Genomic DNA, 22,857 nt, shown 5'->3' with positions numbered 1-22,857 from the left:
TTTGGGTAGAGCCGGGAGACGAGTTCGCTAACGAGGAGCCCGTTGAGTTTGCTTTCGAGGATCCAATCAACTCTGACAACTTTGCAGGCAAGATGATCATACCCTCGAAATCAGTACTATCTTTGCTTTGCTAGATGCTCGCTCTTTTGCTATGCCAATGCTACGATGCCTACCACTTGCTTATCATGCCTCCCAAATTGCCACATCAAACCTCTAACCCACCATGTCCTAGCAAACCGTTGATTGGCTATGTTACCGCTTTGCTCAGCCCCTCTTATAGCGTTGCTAGTTGCAGGTGAAGATTGGAGACCGTTCCTTGTTGGAACATTATTTACTTGTTGGGATATCATTATATTATCTTGTTATCTTAATGCATCTATATACTTGGTAAAGGGTGGAAGGCTCGGCCTCTCGCCTGGTGTTTTGTTCCACTCTTGCCGCCCTAGTTTCCGTCATATCGGTGTTATGTTCCCGGATTTTGCATTCCTTACGCGGTTGGGTTATAATGGGAACCCCTTGATAGTTCGCCTTGATTAAAGCTTTTCCAGCAATGCCCAACCTTGGTTTTACCATTTTCCACCTAGCCTCTTTTTCCCTTGGGTTTCCGGAACCCGAGGGTCATCTTTTTTAAACCCCCCCGGGCCAGTGCTCCTCTGAGTGTTGGGCCAAATAGAGCCACTTGCAGCGCCACCTCGGGGCAACTCGAGGGTTGGTTTTAGTTGTACGTAGTGTTCATCTGAGTGTGCCCTGAGAACGAGATATGTGCAGCTCCTATCGGGATTTGTCGGCACATTCGGGCGTTGTTGCTGGATTTGTTTTAACCTGTCGAAGTGTATTGGAGAACCGAGGTACCGAGTCTGATCGGAACGTCTCGGGAGGAGGTCTATTCCTTCGTTGACCGTGAGAGCTTGTCATGGGCTAAGTTGGGACTCCCCTGTAGGGATTTGAACTTTCGAAAGCCGTGCCCGCGGTTATGGGCAGATGGGAATTTGTTAATGTCCGATTTTAGATAACTTGAACCTTAACTTAATTAAAATGAATCAACCGTGTGAGTTACCGTGATGGTCTCTTCTCGGCGGAGTCCGGTGAACACGGTGTTTTGGTAATGCTTGCGCAGGTTGCCCTCTAGTTACTCGTTCGCGCATTGCCTCCTTTTCTCGCTCTCTTTTGCGAACAGGATAGTCACCATATATGCTAGTCGCTTGCCGCAGCTCCACATATATACCTTGCCTTTTCTATTAAGCTTAAATAGTCTTGATCGTGAGGGTGCGAGATTGCTGAGTCCCTGTGGCTCACAGATTACTATTAAACCAGATGCAGGGCCTGATGATTCCGCTCCAGGTGACGCGCTCGAGCTCAAGTGGGAGTTCGACGAGGACTCTCAACGATACTACGTGTCTTTCCCTGATGATCAGTAGTGGTGCCCAGTTGGGGGTGATCGGGACCGTGTCACATGTTGGGTTATCTTTTATTTTGGCGCCGTAGTCGGGCCATGAGTGTTTGTATGATGTAATGTTATTTATGCACTTTGATTGACGTGGCGAGTGTAAGCCAACTATGTACCTTCCCCTTTTATTATTCATATTACATGGGATGTTGTGATGACTGCCTAACTTGCGACATTGCTTTCAATGCGGTTATGCCTCTAAGTCGTGCCTCGACACGTGGAAGATTTAGCCGCATCGAGGGCATTACAAGTTGGTAATCAGAGCCTTCCCCGACCTTAGGAGCCCCATTGCTTGATCGTTATTAGCGGCCGAGTTGTGTCTAGAAAAATGTTTTGAGTCATTTAGGAATTATATATCGGAGAGTTTAGGAATTCTTTTTACTTCCCAGTCTCCTCATCGCTCTGGTAAGGCATCCTGACGTAGAGTTTTGACTCTTCTCTTCTCAAATTGCACTAAATTTTTTTTAGGATCATGCGGGTATCTTGGAATTGTTCCGATGGTTTTATGACGAGAACATTGTCTTGGTGCCTCCTGTCAGGGGTTTTGTGGAAGTGTCCCGAGGAGTTGAGCTCTGAGGTGTTGTCATCATAATTTTATCGTTGCAATTCTGGAATACCTGAGTTTAGTACGCCGACATTGAAAATCTCTTTTATGCAGTTCGTTGGTGAGATAACCTCGACGCCACCCAGTACTGGGGCGGGGGTTCGGGAGTATCGCCATAACTTGTATAACGGATGCTTTTCGAAGTTGAGGTAGATGGTTTCTGAAGTTTTTCTCGGTTATGTGTTGAAGGATGGATACAGCTGGATGTAGGATTTGCTAGATTTGGGTGAGATATTATGCTTCCCCTGTATCCCCAACACCTGATTGCATAACCGGAAAGGTTCGGGAGTTTCATAGGTGGGAATTCTCGTAGCTCTAGTTCTTCTTCCACGGATATTTGGTTTGAGATTGGGATTTCTTACCGAGTATTCGTTCTTGATCCGTACCTTGTTGATTTATTTCTCTACCTAAATTCTACGTGGCTTCTCAATTTATGGATATGTGACCATTTCAAGAGGAATGCATTCATTCATTTTGTTCGGATGTGAAGACTATATGTTGCAATTTTCATTCCGTTGGATTCAGCTTCATTTTATCTGTCAATGTGTTAACGGTGGTCAACCTCTTCAGGATGGCTCCCGCTAAGAGCACCAATCAGAATCAGAATCAAGATCTGCCACCACCTCCACCTCCTCCGGAGGCATGGCAAGCTGTGATGGCCGCAACCAATGCAAACACACAGTTGATCTTGCAAATTCTCCAAGAGCGCAATCAAGGCAACCAAGGGAACCAAGGCAACAATCAGAATCACTTTGCTACACTCAACCAGTTCCTTGCTAACGGGCCAAAAACTTTTAGCAATTGTGTTGGGGCAACTGATGCTGACAATTGGCTCGTGGATCTGTGCAAGCATTTCGAGTGCAGTAACGTCAAGCCTGAGGACTTCGTCAAGTTTGCATCCTTCCAACTCAAAGACCAAGCTGCAGAATGGTTCCAGCAGTACAAGGATTCCAGAGGTGGACGTGTTATTACCTGGGATGAATTCCGTCAAGATTTCAGAGCTCATCATATCCCTCAGAGCGTGGTTGAAAGCAAGCGTGAGGAATTCCGCAACCTGAAGCAGGGCTCTTTGTCTGTCTATGACTACAACAAGTTGTTTCAGAAGCTCGCCCGCTTTGCTAAGCAGGACGTCCCTGATGAGAAGAGCATGATATACCAGTTCAGGGGTGGTCTCAGAGAAGAAATTCAGCTGGCTCTTGTTCTCTTTGAGCCCTTGAGGTACGATGAGTTCTATAACATGGCATTGAAGCAAGAGGCCGCTCAACTGAGGTGTGATGCTTCCAAGAAGCGAGTCAGAGATGCTACTCCTTCTTCCTCTACTCAAGTGGCCAAGCAGCAGAAGTATTGGCTTCCTCCTCCTCCGTTTCGTCAGCCGTATCAGCAGAAGAGCAAAGGTGGCAGTGGATCTTCCCACCCACCCAACCCTGGCTTTCAGAACAAGACTTCGTCTCAAGCTCCAAGAACGAGTGCTCTGTATCACCGTCCACTTTCAGAGGTCACGTGCAACAAGTATCATCAGAAGGGTCACTATGCCAACAAGTGTTTTAACTGGAGGCATCTTCCTCCTCCTCCTCCTGTCAGATCGGCAAGTACAGCTGTGGTCAAGCATAACCCCAAGCACGCCAAGGTCAATTTGCTGAATGCAGCTCAGGCAGAGGACTCGCCAAATGTGATTATGGGTAACCTTCCTGTTAACGATGTTCCTGCAAAAGTTCTTTTTGACACTGGTGCATCGCTTTCTTTTATTTCAACACCATTTGTTGCCAAGCATGATTTTGTGACCGAAAGGATTCCTGTTCCGTTGAAGATTGTGTCTCCGGGCAAGCAAATGACTTCTAACAATTGCGTCCCGGATGTCTCTATCACGTTGGGCGATTACAAGTTTCTCTCTTCTCCGGTGGTTCTTGGTAACTCGGATATGGATCTTATTCTCAGAATGGATTGGCTTTCTAAGCACAAGGCACATCTTGACTGTGCAGCCAGGCAGATTCAATTGACTCATTCGTCTGAGGATGTTATTGTCTTTGCCGCTCGTGATGATACCATCCGTCTGTTTTCTCTCAATGGGAAGGGTGAACTGGGTGCTATCTCGCAAATTCCAGTCGTTTGTGAATATCAAGACGTCTTTCCAGAAGAGCTTCCAGGAATGCCTCCGCACCGGCCAGTTGAATTCGTCATCGATCTTGAGCCTGGCACGGAACCTGTGTGCAAGCGTCCTTACAAGCTCGGACCTGAAGAGTTGAAGGAGCTGAAGAAGAAACTCGATAGTCAAGAGAGAATGGGTCTCATCTGCCCTAGTTCTTCTCCGTGGGGTTGTGGTGTTCTTTTTGTGAAGAAGAAGGATGGAACGGACCGACTTTGTGTCGATTACCGTCGATTGAACAAGAAGACCATCAAGAACAAATACCCACTTCCCAACATCAACGAGCTGTTCGAACAACTCAAAGGTTCCCAAGTATTCTCCAAGCTTGATCTCCGTATGGGTTATCATCAGATCCGAATCCGTGAGCAAGATATTCCCAAGACGGCTTTCAGGACAAGCTATGGTTCATATGAATACACTGTCATGTCTTTTGGCCTCGTCAACGCTCCTATGACGTTCTCTCACATGATGAACTTCATCTTCAACACCTACACCAATGACTTCGTTTTGGTCTATCTCAACGACATTCTGGTTTTCTCGAAGAACAAGGAAGATCATGCCAAGCACTTGCGTTTGGTACTCGATAAGCTCAGAGAACACCAGTTCTACGCCAAGTTCTCCAAGTGCGAATTTTGGCTCAATGAGGTTCTTTATCTTGGTCATATCATCTCTGCCAAGGGCATTGCCGTGAATCCTGAGAAGGTGTCTGCAATTGTGAATTGGGAACCTCCTCAGAACGTGAAGCAACTCCGCAGCTTCCTCGGTCTCGCAAGCTACTGTCGAAGATTCGTTGAAAACTTTTCCAAAATCGCGAAGCCTCTCTCAAATCTTCTCCAGAAGCATGTCAAGTACGTTTGGTCTCCGGAGTGTGACATTTCTTTCAACACTTTGAAAGAGAAATTGATCACTGCTCCAGTTCTCACTCCGCCTGATGAATCCAAGCCGTACGAGGTCTTTTGTGATGCCTCTCTCCAAGGTCTTGGCACGGTGTTGATGCAAGAGAAGAACGTTGTGGCTTATACCTCTCGCCAGTTGAAGCCTAATGAGAAGAACTACCCCACTCATGATCTCGAGTTGGCGCCAGTTGTGCATGCTCTTTTGACTTGGAGACATCTCCTATTGGGAAGAAAAGTGGACATCTTCACTGACCACAAGAGTCTCAAGTACATCTTCACTCAGCCTAATCTCAACCTCAGGCAAACTCGATGGGTCGAAATGATTCAAGAGTATAATCCGAGTATCGAGTATACTCCAGGCAAGGCCAATGTGATTGCTGACGCATTGAGCGGGAAGGCTTATTGCAACAGTCTGATTCTCAAGCCTTATCAACCCGAGCTTTGTGAAGCTTTCCGCAAACTTAATCTGCAAGTTGTTCCTCAAGGTTTCCTCACCAACCTTCAAGTCTCTTCTACCTTGGAAGACCAGATTCGCCAAGCTCAGCTTCTTGATGCTATGGTGAAAAAGGTGAAGATTGGGATTGCCAAGAGTCAACCCAAGTACAAGTGCTACCGCCTTGATGACAAGGATACTCTCTTCTTCGAGGATCGTATTATTGTGCCCAAAGGTGACCTTCGTAAAGTGATCATGAACGAGGCTCACAATTCTCTCCTCTCCATCCACCCTGGGAGCACGAAGATGTATCAGGACCTCAAGCAGGCTTATTGGTGGCAATGATGCTATATTCGTTGTCATCGACAGACTCACTAAAGTGGCTCACTTTCTGCCTATCAAAGAGTCAATCACTGCAGCTCAATTGGCGGAACTCTATACCTCTCGAATTGTCTCTCTGCACGGTATTCCTCAAGTGATCTCTTCAGACCGTGGCAGCATCTTTACCTCCAAGTTTTGGGATTCTTTTCAGAAGGCCATGGGCACCAACATCCGCTTCAGCACAGCTTTCCATCCTCAAACCAGCGGTCAAGTCGAGCGTGTCAACCAGATTCTTGAAGATATGCTCAGGGCTTGTGTGATCTCCTTCGGCATGAAGTGGGAGGATTGTCTTCCCTATGCTGAATTCTCCTACAACAACATTTTTCAAGCAAGTTCGGGCAAGGCCCCATTTGAAATTCTGTATGGCAGGAAGTGTCGTACCCCTCTCAACTGGTCTGAAACCGGTGAACATCAGCTTCTCGGAAATGACTTAATCACAGAGGCAGAGTAAATGTGCAAAGTCATTCGAGATAACCTCAAAGCAGCCCAATCCCGTCAGAAGAGCTACTATGATAGTAAGCACCGTGATTTGGCTTTCGAGATCGGAGATCATGTTTACCTCCGCGTCTCTCCTATGAAAGGTACTCGTCACTTCGGTATCAAAGGGAAGCTTGCCCCTAGATACGTGGGACCTTTCAAGATCGTCAGCAAGAGAGGCGATCTCGCCTATCAACTCGAGCTTCCTTCAAACTTTGCAAATGTTCATGATGTGTTCCATGTCTCTCAGCTTCGAAAGTGCTTCAAGACTCCTGAACGCACCGTCAACTTCGAGGACATTGAGCTCCAAGAAGATCTTTCTTATCGTGAGCACCCAGTGGCTATTCTTGAAGGGTCTGAACGCAAGACTCGCAACAAGTCAATCAAATTCCTCAAAGTCAAGTGGTCACACCATTCCGACCGTGAAGCTACCTGGGAACGCGAGGATCACCTCCGTTCTGAGTACCCGGCGTTCTTTCAGTCCTAGATCTCGGGACGAGATCCTTTCGTAGTGGTGGAGTGTTGTAACACCCCGGATGTGATTTACCCAATATGTACTCCAACTCTTGCCGTTTCCGGCGTTAAGTTATTTTATTTTCTCGGGTTCGGATTTTTGTCTCCGTGTGTTGTTCTCGTTGTCATGCATCTCATATCATGTCATCATGTGCATTGCATTTGCATACGTGTTCATCTCATGCATTCGAGCTTTTTCCCGTTGTCCGTTTTGCATTCCGGCGCTTCGTTCTCCTCCGGTGGTCATTTCTACCTTTCTTTCGTGTGTGGGGATTAATCATTTCCGGATTGGGCCAAGAATTTCCAAGCGGCCTTGGTTTACTACCGGTAGACCGCCTGTCAAGTTTCGTATCATTTGGACTTTGTTTGATACTCCAACGGTTAACCGAGGGACCGAAAAGGCCTCGTGTGTGTTGCAGCCCAACACCCCTCCAAGTTGGCCCAAAACCCACCAAAACCCTCTCCATCATCTAGAGCGTTCGATCACGATCGCGTGGCCGAAAACCGCACCTCATTTGGACTCTCCTAGCTCCCTCTATGCCTATATATAGCCCCCCTTCCGAAATTCTCGGTTCTTCCCTCTCCGAAACCCTAAAAACCTCATCCGCCGCTGCCGGACATGTCCAGATCCCGCCGGACATCTTCCTACCGCCGTCCGCAGCCTATGCGCGCCTGACGCGTGGCCTCGCCACCGCGCCCCGTCGCGGCCCGCTCTGGCCCGCCGCCGGCCCCCGCGGCCCGCACCGCACCCGCCGCCCGCCTGCTCCACGCCGGCGCCCGCCTCCCTCTGCGGCTCCTCCACGCCGCCTTCTACTCCGGCGCCGGTCGCCGCGCCGGCTACCACCTCGTCGCCGGCCGCCGGGCCACCTCACCGCCCAGCCTCCCCTCGCCAAGCGTGCCCGCGCCGCCCCGAAGCTCCGGTCGCCGCGCCAGGGAGCGCCGACTCCATCTCCGCCCTCTCCCTCGCCGTCCGCCGGCGAACTTCGTCGTCTCCGACCACCCCCGATGACTCCGGCGAAGGCTCTGGCGACCCCGATCCGCTACAGTACCGCTGGATCTCAGATCTGGTTTCAAACCCTAGGGTTGACCTTTTTTTTCGCCTAAGTCTGTAGATTATTTGCTCATGTTCATCATGTTGTATCTCCGCATCCGTAACTCCGTTTTGGGCATATAGCATATCAAAATGTTCGTCTCAGAGAGCACATCATTTCATCTCATTGCATCATTTCCATTTGAGTTCATCTTGATGCCTGAAATGCTGTTAGAAGAGTGCTACTTGAGATAATTGTCAGATCTGCTGCTCCAATTAGATATTTGTCATTTTTGCCATGATTAATGTGTGCATGATATGCCCCTGAGCTCTACATATGTTTTGTTAAGGGTTTTGCCATCTTTCCAGAGGTGCAACCCAAGTATTTTTTTGATGTGTGTGGTGACTAGCACAAGCTTGCAAAGTAAGGCACTTGGTAATGCTGATTTCAGGGACTTAGCATTTCCACTGAGTCCTTGACCTGTTTATCTCATATGGCCATATGTTCATGTTGTTTCCTAGTGATCCGTGCCTCTTTTGAGGATGATCAGTAAGGATGTTTTGTTAATCTTGTAGTGCTCTATCCATCCATGTCTTTGTTTGCAATTATGGAGCACCCTAGCTTGAGTCAATCGAGCTCTACTTTTGTCATTTCGCGAATCTGGGCAGATTGTCTACTTGTTAGCGATTTTGCCGATGATGTTGTAGTTGACCCGTGCATGCTATGTTATTGTTCTTGCCATATCTAGCTTGAATTTTATGTATTCTTGATGGGTGTATGATTAGATTGTCATGACTTGCTCTGTAGTGAGTGCATCGAGCTCGTAAACATGCCTACTTGATATCTGTTTTCAGCATGCTCCAGTTTTTACTAAGTCTGAGAACTGATTATGTTTTGCCATGTTCACATGCTTGCAAATGTATTTTATAATCCCTTTTGGCTAAAGGTCACTAAGGGACTTTTGTTAAGCTCTTTGAGTAGCTCCTTGCCATGCTTTGCTTTTCCATGTTCAGGTCCTGTAGCATATAGTTTTCATGCTCCGAAGAGTGCTATCTGATCTGAAATTCCGGACAAGTGATAATTTCACTAAGTCTGAAATCTGTTTACCATATGCATTTTTGCCATGCTTGTTTGAACCTGTTAGTGGATGAATTGGCCGTAGCTCAGTGCTAGACTTTTGTTAAGCATCTTGAATGGATTTCAGCCATGTATTTTGAAGCCATGTTTGGGTGCTGTAGCATGTTCATCTTGTTGCATTTAGATGGCTACTTGCTGTAAATCGCAGAACGTGGCCATATTTGAATTGCTTGCCATTTCCAAACCGTAACTCCGATTCCGGCATTCTTTATATCATTTTCAAGAGATTTCATCTCATCTTTCCAGTGGCACACTTGGATTTCCAAGTTGAGGCCAGGTTCATGCATCCCTTGTCAAATCTTGCATATGCATCCCGCATCGCATCCCGCATAGCATATCTTCCTTGCATCATATTGTTTGAGCTTTGCACGTGGTTGATTGTGTCCTTGCTGCTTGTTTGTCTTGTTTGGGTAGAGCCGGGAGACGAGTTTGCTAACGAGGAGCCCGTTGAGTTTGCTTTCGAGGATCCAGTCAACTCTGACAACTTTGCAGGCAAGATGATCATACCCTCGAAATCACTACTATCTTTGCTTTGCTAGATGCTCGCTCTTTTGCTATGCCAATGCTACGATGCCTACCACTTGCTTATCATGCCTCCCAAATTGCCACATCAAACCTCTAACCCACCATGTTCTAGCAAACCGTTGATTGGCTATGTTACCGCTTTGCTCAGCCCCTCTTATAGCGTTGCTAGTTGCAGGTGAAGATTGGAGACCGTTCCTTGTTGGAACATTATTTACTTGTTGGGATATCATTATATTATCTTGTTATCTTAATGCATCTATATACTTGGTAAAGGGTGGAAGGCTCGGCCTCTCGCCTGGTGTTTTGTTCCACACTTGCTGCCCTAGTTTCCGTCATATCGGTGTTATGTTCCCGGATTTTGCATTCCTTACGCGGTTGGGTTATAATGGGAACCCCTTGATAGTTCGCCTTGATTAAAGCTTTTCCAGCAATGCCCAACCTTGGTTTTACCATTTGCCACCTAGCCTCTTTTTCCCTTGGGTTTTCGGAACCCGAGGGTCATCTTTTTTAAACCCCCCCGGGCCAGTGCTCCTCTGAGTGTTGGGCCAAATAGAGCCACTTGCAGCGCCACCTCAGGGCAACTCGAGGGTTGGTTTTAGTTGTACGTAGTGTTCATCTGAGTGTGCCCTGAGAACGAGATATGTGCAGCTCCTATCGGGATTTGTCGGCACATTCGGGCGGTGTTGCTGGATTTGTTTTAACCTGTCGAAGTGTATTGAAGAACCGAGGTACCGAGTCTGATCGGAACGTCTCGGGAGGAGGTCTATTCCTTCGTTGACCGTGAGAGCTTGTCATGGGCTAAGTTGGGACTCCCCTGCAGGGATTTGAACTTTCGAAAGCCATGCCCGCGGTTATGGGCAGATGGGAATTTGTTAATGTCCGGTTTTAGATAACTTGAACCTTAACTTAAGGAAGCCGATAACTGCCACACGTGTGGCGTGGAGGGCGACCCGCCCGCACGCATCGTGTGGCATGGACGGGAACCGCCCCGCATGACCCCGTCCGCGCGCAGAAAAGCGTGCCCGCACGTCCAGTGCGTGGCAACCCCGCCCGCACTGCCTCGTCCGGGCCAGACGAGCCGCTGCCCGCACGACCCAGCCGTTCCCGGCCTCCGATCCGTCCCCTCTCTCGTCTGCGCCCTCGCCCCCCGCCTGTCGAATCCCGACCTCCGTCGCCAGCCATCTCTGGTTGCCATGTCAACCAGGGAGGATCTGTAGGGCGCTCCCACCGCAAACCACACCCCTTATCTCCCCCACCCCATCCCACCCCCCCAACCCCCACTCCAACAATGCCCTCCAGAGACGAGCAGCTAAAAGCAGGTGAATCTCCCGATCTCCCTACTGTTTCTCATCCTCCTTCTGGGCAGAAAATTGCAAAATTACCGACGAAGTTGGCAACTAGATCCATCCTACAGGGTTAAAACACTACATACGTTGTGTGACTTCGCAGTTGCCAAGCAGAATACACTAGATCTGCCATGCAGTACGCTAGAGATAACCGTGAGTTCTCAGTAGGTTGATGCTCCTAGTTGGTGAATGAATGGATGTGCAGGAATCCATAAAAAGGGAGAGAGAATTGATAAATTTGGAATAATGGGGGGTGTGAAAATTAATTGCCATTGGTGTATAACGTCAGTTGCCACCTGTCATTGTCGTCAACTGCCACCATGTCAACTTATTGCTTGCCATCCTATTGTAGAGCCTGATGCCATCGAATCAAACGGATAGCTAGCACCAGATTTTAGAAAAGGATAGTGGATGTGCATGTCCTACTAGCCATGATATGTTGGTTGCCAACGCATGAAAATGTGATAGCACTGACGTGTTAACTTCTACATGGAAGCAGCACAATGATAATTTTTTTTTGGATTGTTGATGCCTTCTTGTTCATCCAGTGATTGAGAGCACATCAGAACAGAAGCGAGACACGGAAAAGAATGAATCACGAAGATGGTGCAGATGATTGGGGTTCTCAAAGGCCAGAAACGCCGCCACCTGTCGATGCATCAGAGTACAGTCAGCTCATCTCTGCAGGGCCGTTGCTGCCGCTGCTAGGACAGTATGCAGGCGTAGGTACGATGCATGCTAAAAAATGAAGAGAAACATTTGCCATCTTCGCGATGATGGACATGACATTCTACTTATGTCGTGCACTGTCATTTGTCTTGTAGGTTCTTATGACCAGAACACTCTTAGGGGGACCCCGTGACAAGTGCACTCACAAGGCGCTAACGCTGACAAATGTACGGGCAGCCAACTCCAACTAGCTAGTATGGCTAATCAAGGTAATGCAAAAACGAAAAAAGAGCACATAATGCTGTGGACATGAAAAATGAACATGAAAAAAGATGGCAAAAGGACTCACGAGTTATCACAGGTGTAAAATGCAGAGCCTTCGTGCATCACGTGGAATCGGGCAGCACCCATGTACCTGCCATCGACGTCGTACACAGGTGAGTCCATAAACATAGTGAAGATGCGGATGCTCAGTCAGCACAAGGAGCATAGTTGACAACTACAAAAATTGCCATGACTGGTCTTCTACGGTTGCCATGTATTAAAAACAACATTTGCCATCTTTGCACACCTGCAGTTGCCATGTAGGAAAAGCTGCAGTTGCCATTTCATGACAACTGCAATTGCCATCTAATAACAAACTGCGATTGCCCTACCGATGCAACTTCAGTTGCCATGCAAGCAAAAATGCATTTGCCACATAAGGGCAACTGCAGTTGCCGTGCTAGCACGAAATGCGTTTGCCGTGATTTGACCAACCACTACTATGATTGCAGGTTATTACGCTGGCGGTGACCCGGCAAACGTCTCCTGGCAAGCTTCGCAAATTCCTGGTGGATCATGTCATTATGGTGTAACAGACCACACACGATGGTCAAATACAGCACAACAAGGTAGAGGGAAAATATCTGAACCACAAAAAACGGCGCTACATTTGCTATTTGTAGGCAAAACAATGGTTGCCATGTTTGTTGAACAGTAGGTGCCATGTCTGCACACCTACAGCTGCCATAAAAATGACCACCCACAGACTGACGGCTTGCTGTCTGTAAAAGATGTCATGGAAAATCACTCGAAGATGGTGTGATCCGTTGCGATCCACATGTTATCCAACACAAAATTCTTAATCTCGTACCTGTTTTTCCCTGTTACAGAACCTACAACTACAATGCACAGCGGCGCCGGCACATCTACTGCGGGGAGCTCTGAGCGCACGGAAGACGCGTTCCACCAGACAGCAGACAAACATGCCGCAAACAATTTCGAGTCAGAGTCGGGAATGGCAATCATTCCAGCAATGCCGGCAAGCACCCCTTTGAACACAAGCACTGGCAACTCTCAGGTAGATGGGACTGCCACCCATACTGAAGTGAACGATGAAACTGACGACGACACGCAAGGGGATGAAGATGGTGGGCAATCAGAGATCGTGGTGCCTCAGCCACCGTACATTGGGCAAAGATTTGAGTCATTCGAAGCAGCAAAGGAATACTACCAGACATATGCAAAGTTCCATGGGTTTGCGGTCAACACCGAGTACCGTAGGAAAATTAAGAAAACTAACGAGTACAGCAGAGGTGAGATGAGGTGCCACAAGGCACGCAGGAACAAGAAGGGGAAAGGCGATGCGCCTGTCGTTCCGGAACGAAAGAGAGGTATCATTCAGAAGACTGAGTGCCCTGTCCGGTGTAAGCTAAACATAGATGGAGCACAGTGGGTGGTCAATGAGTATTTTGACGAGCACAACCACCAACTGATAAAGAAGTTCGACCTGGTGAAATTTCTGACCGCCCACAGAGGGTTCACCCCCGTCGAAAGGCAATTCGTAAAGCTGCTACATGATTGTAACATCGGTCCATCGAGAATGGTGCAGATACTATCTCTCATCCACAGCAAAAAGGGGACTCTGAGTAGCATGCCGTACATACTAGCTGACGTCACAAACCTACGGGCAAGGTACCGTAGAGAGAGCAAGTTGGCAGACGTAGAGGCCACAATTGCCTACTTCGATGAGAAAGCCAAAGAAGATGCAGATTTCTTCTACAGGATAAGGTTGGACGATGAGGACCGTGTCAGGAACATGTATTGGGTGGATGGTGCTGCAAGGAGAGCCTACAAACATTTCCGAGATTGCATTTCATTCGACGCGACGTACCTCACCAACATGTACAAGATGCCGTGCGCTCCGTTCATAGGGATAAATAACCACAATCAGTCATTGCAGTTTGGCTGCGGGCTCGTCCGGAACAAAGACACGGATGGGTACGTTTGGCTGTTCAAGACCTTCTTGGAGTGCATGGATGGACTTGCTCCGATGAACATAATAACGGACCAGGATTTCAGCATGCGTGCATGCATAGAGGAGGTCTTTCCATTGGCAGTGCACAGGCACTGTAGGTGGCACATTATAAAGAAGGCTGAGGAGACGCTAGGACCGTTCTTTGCTGACCGTCCAGAGCTACACAAGGCATTCGAACTGTGCGTGGACCACAGCTTGACGGTGGAGGAGTTTGAAAGGAGCTGGATGGCCATGACTGAAACACATCAAGTCCAAGACAACGAGACTCTTGTAAGCCTGTGGGAGAAGCGAATGTACTGGGTGACGGCCTACTTCATGCAGTGCTTCTTCCCCTTCCTGCAGACTACGCAGCGCAGCGAGGGATTCAATGCTGTTTTGAAGTGGTATGTTAGTCCTGGCAACTCATTGCTACAGTTTGCCAAGCAGTACACAACTTTGCAACAAAAAATTCTGGGATCTGAGCTGCAGCAAGAAGCGAACACCGCGCTAAAGCAGCCAAAATTGCTAACGTACTTACCGATGGAGAGGCAAATGAGCAAGATATACACCAACAAGATCTTTAACAAGTAAGTCAGTTGCGTTACAGTCTTATTTGCAGAAAAAGCACCAAGTCAGTATGTGCCTTATAGAGTGCGATGCAGTTGCCATGATTTTGCGGTTGCCATGTTTAATAAAGTACCGTTTGCCATGCTTACTCAGATGCAGTTGTCATATTCAATAGAAATTCTGTTTGTCATGCTTACCCGGATGCAGTTTCAATGTTCAGTGAAATGCAGTTGCCATGTTTAATGCAATGTACTTCCACTGGACATGTTGGTGTGCAAATGCTAGTGTCAAATGGAAAATGTTATGTTGTTGCCATGTCTATTGAAATGCAATTGCCATGTTTACTAAAATGCAACTGCCATGTTTGCTGAAATGCAATTGCCATGTTTAATAAACTCTAGTTGCCATGTTTAACAAAATGCAGTTGCCATGTTTAAATAAGATGCATCTGCCATGTTTGTTGAAAATGCAGTTGCCATGTCTATTGTACTACATTTGGCATGTATAGCGTACTGCATTTGCCATGTTCAACATACTACATTTGCCATGTTCAATGAATTACATTTGCCATGTTCAAACAAAATGTATATCTATTTTCCATGACAACATAAGGTGCTACAAGAAAAAAGCCCACAATAGTTTAACAGAAAATACACAAAAAATGCAGATTCCAGGAAGAAATAAAGCGTGCCAGCATGTTCACGGCTTTCCAGGTGGATGAACGTACGTTCAAGGTGTGTTCTATTTTGGGCATGTCAGATTCAGAACCTGAAGACCCGGACAAAGGAAGGAACTACTTCATCACAGCCTCGATAGGCGAAGGCGAGTTCTACTGCCAATGCTGCAAGTTCGAACGGGACGGCATTGTGTGCTGTCACATACTAAAAGTAATGGACGTGAACGCTGTGACACGGATGCCCCGACATTTCATAAGGCGGCGATGGACTTGGGACGCTGACGATGCGTTGGCGCCGCAAACAACACACGCAATTCTGGCTGTGCATGACGAGAGACCAGAGTCAACCATGAAAGCCGTGAGGCACGTTGTGCTGACAAAGAACTACGCTGAGCTAATTGATGAAGCGTGCAAGAGTGATGACACAGTGAGAGTCACAGAAAAACACAGGAAAGCACTAAAAAGAGAGCTTGATGAGATCAAGAAGAGGAAAGCCGAGGAAGCCTTACACCGGTTCCCCCGCACATCAAGCGTGCCTTCATCCATGGGGCCGTCGTCTGAAAACTCGGAGATAGGATCTGGAACAGCAAGCACACAGACCCAGGTCAGGAACCCACCCCGTTCCATCACAAAGGGTCGTCCAAGAGAGATAAGGTACAAGTCGGGATTGGAGATCCAAGCAAAACACAAGAAAACAAAGAAAGGGGCGGCCAATCCATGAGCAAAAATTGTGGCGTTGTGGACATTTTGTTTTGTACCCTAGATGTTGAGAATTCTTTTTAAAAACAATTGGGGGAATAACTCTTCAGGGGCATCAGAAGTGCAAGGGAAAATTCATTGAATGGTTAAATGCAGTTGCCATGTTATGGGTACTTAATCTGCCATGATGTATGCATTTAATTTGCCATGTTATGTGTAGTTAGTCTGCCATGATTTTTGATACTAAACATGCCATGCTAATTTATGCTAAATATGCCATGCTGTTTTGTACTGAATATGCCATGCTAGTTGTAGTGGATCTGCCATGTTAATTGTACTGGATCTGCCATCTTAGTTGTGTTGTAGTTGCCATGTTAATTATGCTGGAGCTGCCATGTTGTTTGTACTGTATCTGCCATGTTAGATGTACTGGACATATGCCATGGTATTCCTGATGACTCTGCATGGCATGTATTCACATGACAAAAATGACGCGGTTTACGGACACGTAGTGTGTTGTGTGCAATTGTATGGGAAACAAGTTGGAAAACAGTGTAACGTGCATAAACCCCAGCAAAAACGTTGTGGCTGCATGATCAACCTACCCCCGTGCAGTTACCGATGAAAATGAAGAAGCAAAACAGCCAAAAATGTAAAACGACAATGACTTCCACTACCCATGTCTGATGAACTACATTTGCCATCGTTTTGAAAACATCGTAGACGCGTTCAAAGCATCAAACCGGTGCTGGAAACGATGAAACCATTGTAATAATTACGCCTAAAAGTAGGTTCACGTCCACACATATATTACATGAAACTATTCAAATGTCACTCGCACACCACCACTACATAGTAGCCTACGCGGGGTTGTAGCCACAACATAGCACACAAACATAGTTTTCAACAATAAACAACGAGATAATACCTTACATTCCTCGGCAACAGAATGTAAGGTGTGCGTCCGGTCTGTAACGCCACGTGATCACTTGTACTTCTTGGTGACTTTCTTGACAGCTTCCTGCACAAACTCGCGTGCTCCCGCCCGCTTGTTGAAATCTTCATTCGTCAACCAGTTCCATGTGTGGATTTTCCGGAGCTCAACGACCGTTGCAGCTGTGATAGCGGGGACAATTCTGCCTTCCCACTTCGCAAGGTACTCCAGCGCGTGAAAGCCACAGTCCGTCCTGCACGAGGAAAAGAGTAACGTGACCACGCAAAGAGCTCAGACGTAACAAAAGACAGACTTCAATTTCAGATCTGACAAACAAAACAGGAATTGGATTGATGTAAAATGGCAGACGAAAAGGGAGGAAGGAATTACGTGTTCCCTAGCTTTGTAGTCGCCGCATACTCAGTCGGGAAATGACTGGTCTGGACCTTTGAGTGTTCATAGTGACGGTGCCATGTCTCTTTGAGGTTCTTAATGAAGAATTCAGCATGCATGGTGAGGTCTGCATCATCTTCCGAACGGATTGAATCAAGCACATCAACACGTTGGTTCTTCAGGTCAAGACAGATCACGTAGTGGTGACCACACTTGTCGTGTGGGTCATGTGGTGAAAGATCCTGGAACATGGGGAACATGACCTGCATTTAAAAAAGTGAGGAAAATGAGAATCAGCGTTCGCGTAAAGAACAGCAGAGGGACAAAGTAATTAGAATCACGTAGAAAAACTCTGGTTATGGGTGGGGGTAGTTGAAATAAAGTTGCCATCCATGTGTGAACAAAAGTATGCCATGTATTTTACTGTCAAGTTGCCACATAGTTTGCGCGGCATGCAAAAATCAAATAAGTCAGTGTGCACGGCAGCTGTTGCCACATGAAAACAGCTGCCACGTAAAACACAACTGCAGATGATGGCAACAAAAAGCACACCTTGTGAAAAAAAAGTGCAAACATTGAAGGAGTACTCACATATTTCTTCATTGTGAGCTTGAAATCACCGTGTTGGGCAAAGTTCTTCCTCAGGATTTTGTGGTGGAAGTCACCGTCCCATATTTTGCAGGTCACACTGTAATGCATGATTGTCTTGTCGGCGCACACATCGGTGTGGTTGTTGATGTAGTCAATCCCGCATGCAACTACGTTCATCGACATTTTGCCGTTTGGCCTCACGGACTCAGCAAGATCACCAAGGTCGACGTACGTCGCTCCGCGTTGAATGACTTTGGTTCTGTCCAAACATGAGCTGTATGAAAACAATATAACATGGAAGGATCATGCCTACTAAGTAAAAAAATTTATGAAAGAACTAAATCAATATAACATAGAAAGTACGAAGGATGTGAATGGTAGAAAAGGAGCAAAGAAAAATGAGATGTTATGGGGTGTGGTCGTTTACGCTTTCAGCTCCTTCATGTGATTGCTGCTGGACCTCGCATTTCCAAACCACTTGACGATATCGTATAGCTGGGTCTGTTCTTTAGTGGCCCTGAATTCGGGCTCGTAGTCTTCCACGGGAGGTGGGTGCACTACCCTATGCTGCCTCACAGAACCAGGAGTGGCACTCCTAATGGTATCGTCAGATACCGTGTCTGCAGGCACGTTGGAACTTGATTGCCCTTGCCCTCGTGAGGACTTCCTCTGCAATGCTGCCTCCTCAAGCATGCGGTAAGTTTCTTCAAGAGATGGTGAAATCTCCTCGGGTGTGGCTGCAGTGATAAAAAAAGTGGGTTAGGATACCTAGGAAATCAAAAGCAGATGGATTGTGAGAAAAGATGGGGTGCATGATGTGAGTTGTAGGTAGGAAAAAGTGGGGCAGTTGCCATGTGTGGTCCAGCTGTAGTGACCATGTCATAGCAACTACAGTTGCCATGTAGTTGGAATGTAGTTGCCATCTAGTTGGAATGTAGTTGCCATGTCACAGCAACTACAGTTGCCATGTTGTGTCAACTGCACTTGCCATGTGATTGCTTTATGAAAAAATGCAGCATGGAAACAAAAAAAATGCAGGTGACATGGTGTTGAATCAATTCCAGTTGCCATGTGTGATGCACTGTGTTTGCCATGTTACGGAGACTACGGTTGCCATATTGAATCAACTTCAGTTGCCACATGGTTGCCCAAATGTAAAATGCAGCATGGCAGAAAAAAAAAGTAGGTGACACGGTGCATCAAATCCAGTTGCCATGTCATCGCATGTCAGTTGCCATCACAAGTGAGAACCCCCCAAAACAAAAAATATGATTGGGACAACAGTGAAACTACACAGACGTGTGCAAGAAAAATCATATGGACATGGCAAGTGTACCTGCCACAATCGGCTCTGCGAACTTGACAGCCTTCCTGCCCTCGACCATTAGCTGCGCCATCATTGCAGGCATGCCTCCTGGGAATGCAAAGGCAACTGGCATAGGATTTTGCACAACCGGTTGATCTTGACTGATGCCAGGGTTGAAACTCGGTGGGGTAAAGGCCATTGGGTGCCTCTCATTCCTGCTGGCCGGACCACGAATGACTTGCGGGGCAGAATCCAAGGGTGAAAGATCAACAAACATATCTGAATCGGCAGCTGCAGAATGATCGTCCTTATTTGCAGGGCGGGGCGTGTTGTCAGTGGTATCAACCGTAGCTTTCATGACAATCTTCTTGTTTGGGCTGTAGGGGACACCGACGTTGACTGGGAGCCTGGAAGTGCGCAGATTTATGCTGGGGATTTCCACTGCAGGAAAAGGCGCAGTCTGCTCCGGGTGTTCACCTGCGTCGCTCGTGCCCGGCTTGACACCTGCATCAGTTGTGCTCCGGTCTTCAGGTTTCTCCGTCACATTGCTTTTGGCAGGTGGCGGGAACAGTGTGGACGCAGGAACAAAACCAGACTCGTCTCTCCTGCTCCTGGCTACTGTCGGTGCGTTCGGTATGTCTGTTGGTTGCTTGCGGGGGCTACGACGCCTAGGTGGTAGACCAACACGCGAAACAGTCGCCTTAGTAGTATCTGCACCGCCAGGAGCTGGAGCTGTTGTGCCAGGACTCTCACCTGTAGATGGCATGTCCTTGTGAACTGCCGCCTCGACCGCTTCTGTCATGGACACAGGAGTGCCACCGCGCACGTGCTTGGAATCAGTGTCAGATGAGCGGGAATCTTCCTTGCCTAGGTTCGTCTCGGGAGCGTCCACTTCAACGCTTGCTGATGGGGTGGCATGACTCATAGCAGCATCCTTCATTGCCAGAAGGGTTGGCAGTATTTCAGCTGTCCTGGCAGATATCGACTCGTCACTCCCCGATGTACGGATGCCTGTTGTTGTAGGCTGCACATCTGCAGCCGTCGGAGATGGTCTGCCACTTGCATCAGAGTTGGTGGGAGCGGTCAACGGTGCAGCAGCAGTATTGTCGACTGGTGCCTCCTGTACATCTGAGTTGCCCCCTGTTGACAACTTTGAATGCATGCGTTCGAGCGGGTCCTTACTGATATGCTTGGACCCACGCGTAGTAGTCTTCTTCACCCTGCAAAAAAATGAAGCGCATGAAAAAGGTATTTAAAAATGAAACAAAATTATGTTTGCCTTGGTAGAAATCTTAAGAAAATGGAAAAACAGGTGGAAAAGCTGGCAGTTGCCATGTAAGGGGAACGTCAGTTGCCATGTGTCATAACTAGCAGTTGCCATCCAGCAGCAGTTGCCATGTTAGCAACCTTGAAAGAATGATAAAAATGTCTGATCTGCCAAACCTAGGTGTGGGATGAGCTCACAAGACAACGGTAAAAAGATGGCAGTTGCCATAAGGTACATTAAAGTTACCATTTGGCCTACATTCCACTTGCCATGTGAAAAACAAAAATAGAAGTTGCCACACGTTTAGAAAGTAAATAAAATTATCATTTGGTAAAACAACGGTTGCCACGTGGGGGGGCGATGACAGAAGACAATGTGACAAGCTAAACGAATGCTTTGGAAAATCAAAAAATATAGCGCTATGTCAATGAAAGCAGATGAAGAAACCTACTTCCTGACTGCCTTCCTCAGGTCCGGCAACACGACAGGATCCCCGGTGTTGGTTGTCGTCGTGCGAGGAGATGTCCTGGTGGAAGTGGTATCACCGGCAATGCGGGCACCTTTGTTCAACCGAGCAGAAACACGGGTTGGCGTTGGCGCCTGTTTCTTCGTAATTGCTCGTCCACCAGCTGTCGGCTCGCTGCACGTATGAGATGGAGGTCAAAAAAAAGAGGTGGCAATTGTCAGACAGCAATCTCGTTGCCGCGTTTGAAAGAACACAAGTGCAAAAAAGAGGATGAGTCTGTTCGAAGAAAATAGACAAAGCAAAAAGCTAGGATGAAAGTCGAACCTCTTCCTGGCAGCTACAGGGTCGGTCCTAGACCTCTTGCCAGCAGAAACTTTCCCAGCACCCTCTGGAGCCATCCCCCTCTTTGATGGCAAAACCCCTTCGCCTCTCACAGCCGTGTGTTGTTTGACTTTATCCGGTTGGGGGACATCTGTTGCATCCTTGCCCTTGTTACCACCTGCGCGAACTTCAGCGTGTTCATCATCATCGGTGTCCTCTTGCACATCATCCATGACATCATCGTCATCCTTGCTGAGACCAGCGTCTCCACCTAGTTCATCTTGTGTGTCAGCGGGCTCCTGGGAACTGTTGTAGTCATACCGGCCACGGCAACCGGTTGGCCGGTGTGTACATTCTGGGACGAATGAAGTGAATTGCCTCGCAACCACGTCGCCGTCAGAGCCACTGAGGGACGTCCACCCCTCAACCAACTTCCTGAGCAAGCCAGTCATTCCAGATGCAAACTGCCCTATTAGCTGCTCAACAGGTGCCCTCGCCTGTACACAAAACAAAGAGGCATCAATGACAACCCCGTATTGTAATCACTTGCACGACATCGAAAAATACTCCACGGCAAACCATATATGTAGATCTTTTGATTACCTCTGAAGGAGAAGACGGAGCTGAGTGCACGTCCATCCACTTTTCAAAGTTTTGAGGCCCCCCAAACACGCTGTAGTCTATAGAATGCTTGGCCATCAGCTGGGGAGAAAGAAAAAACAGTAGCAAACAATATAAGAGAGAGAATGATGAACACTGACTAGCAGTTCATGTGTTGCAAAAAAAAGCAGAACTAACCTGCAGTTTACCATATTTGCTATCAGTTACCCTGTCTGCAGCAAGCACAACCTTGACAGCATCGATAGTCCACGCAGAAACAGCAAACTTGTGCGCAGGCGGCGGGCCTCCTGTCCTAGTGAAGTCCAGGTGGACAGATCAAGGCAGTCGACGTACATGAGCTGATGTACAACAATTTTAAAAAGAAAGAAAAATCAGTTGCGGTCATGGTATTTTGCGACAAATAACAGGATAAAATATATGGTATTTTACGAAGAATATGCCATCTGCATGTGCTAGTTGCCATCATAGAGTGATGGCAGTTGCCATCATAGTATGATGGCAGTTGCCATGTTGTCATGTTGGCAGTTGCCATCACAGTATGATGGCAGTTGCCATATAGTCATGATGACAGTTGCCACATAATCAACATGGCAGTTGCCATCTTGTTATGATCATGTTGACATGCATGAATAAAGATGTTTTAAAAAATAGTGTTCACATAAAGGACCGGTAAAAAAATACCATTAAATGCAGTGGACAACCCTTCTGGTACACCTTGCTTGCAAATGCATCATGCAGGAAGTCGGCAATGAACTTACACCAGTTCATGTTCTTCACATCTTTCAGTTTCGCCTGCACCGCATAAAATTCAGGACAAGGAGTTGCCGCGTCAGAATTCCAATGGAAAAAACAACAAAAAAAACTGTCAGTGACTAGCTTGCACATGACATCGGAGCAAGAAAATTAAAGGAAAAATAATGTAGTAAAGATAGATCATTCACCAGGATGGGGAAGCATTTGTTGCTTGGGCGAAGAGAAGTGGTCGGCGCGAAAACGGCTGAGATGAGGTACATGAGTAGCTTCATCTTGAAAACATCTCCGTGCGTCGTCATGGCCTCCAACGAATCTGCCACTGCAGTCGTGTTCGGCATGGATTCCATCCCAGGAAACAAACGGGGGAACAGCGCTTCCTCGAT

General features: G+C 47.4%; 1 protein-coding gene across 1 annotated transcript; it reads left to right on the top strand.

The window, feature by feature from the left end:
- Positions 1-12,011: 12,011 nt before the first annotated feature.
- On the top strand, positions 12,012-15,844 carry LOC147966722 (protein FAR1-RELATED SEQUENCE 5-like). The gene is made up of 4 exons (XM_087530933.1): positions 12,012-12,039; positions 12,757-14,150; positions 14,244-14,467; positions 15,115-15,844. The coding sequence occupies exons 1-4, from the start codon at positions 12,012-12,014 to the stop codon at positions 15,842-15,844; spliced, it is 2,376 nt and encodes a 791-aa protein (XP_087387059.1).
- The last annotated feature ends 7,013 nt before the right edge of the window (positions 15,845-22,857 follow it).

The sequence above is a fragment of the Triticum urartu genome, chromosome 6A, assembly GCF_056163025.1.
Source record: "Triticum urartu cultivar PI428250 chromosome 6A, HENAU_Tu73, whole genome shotgun sequence".
NCBI lineage: Eukaryota > Viridiplantae > Streptophyta > Magnoliopsida > Poales > Poaceae > Triticum > Triticum urartu.
Note: the sequence above shows the minus strand (reverse complement) of the source record. Positions and strands in the feature narration are given on the sequence as shown.

Excerpts from the sequence above, each read along its gene's own strand:
- LOC147966722 (XM_087530933.1), top strand. The coding sequence starts at position 12,012 with ATGTACCTGCCATCGACGTCGTACACAG. Across the intron at positions 14,151-14,243 it reads CCATGACTGAAACACATCAA|ACTACGCAGCGCAGCGAGGG; the intron begins GTCCAAGACAAC and ends CCCTTCCTGCAG. Across the intron at positions 14,468-15,114 it reads ACCAACAAGATCTTTAACAA|ATTCCAGGAAGAAATAAAGC; the intron begins GTAAGTCAGTTG and ends CAAAAAATGCAG.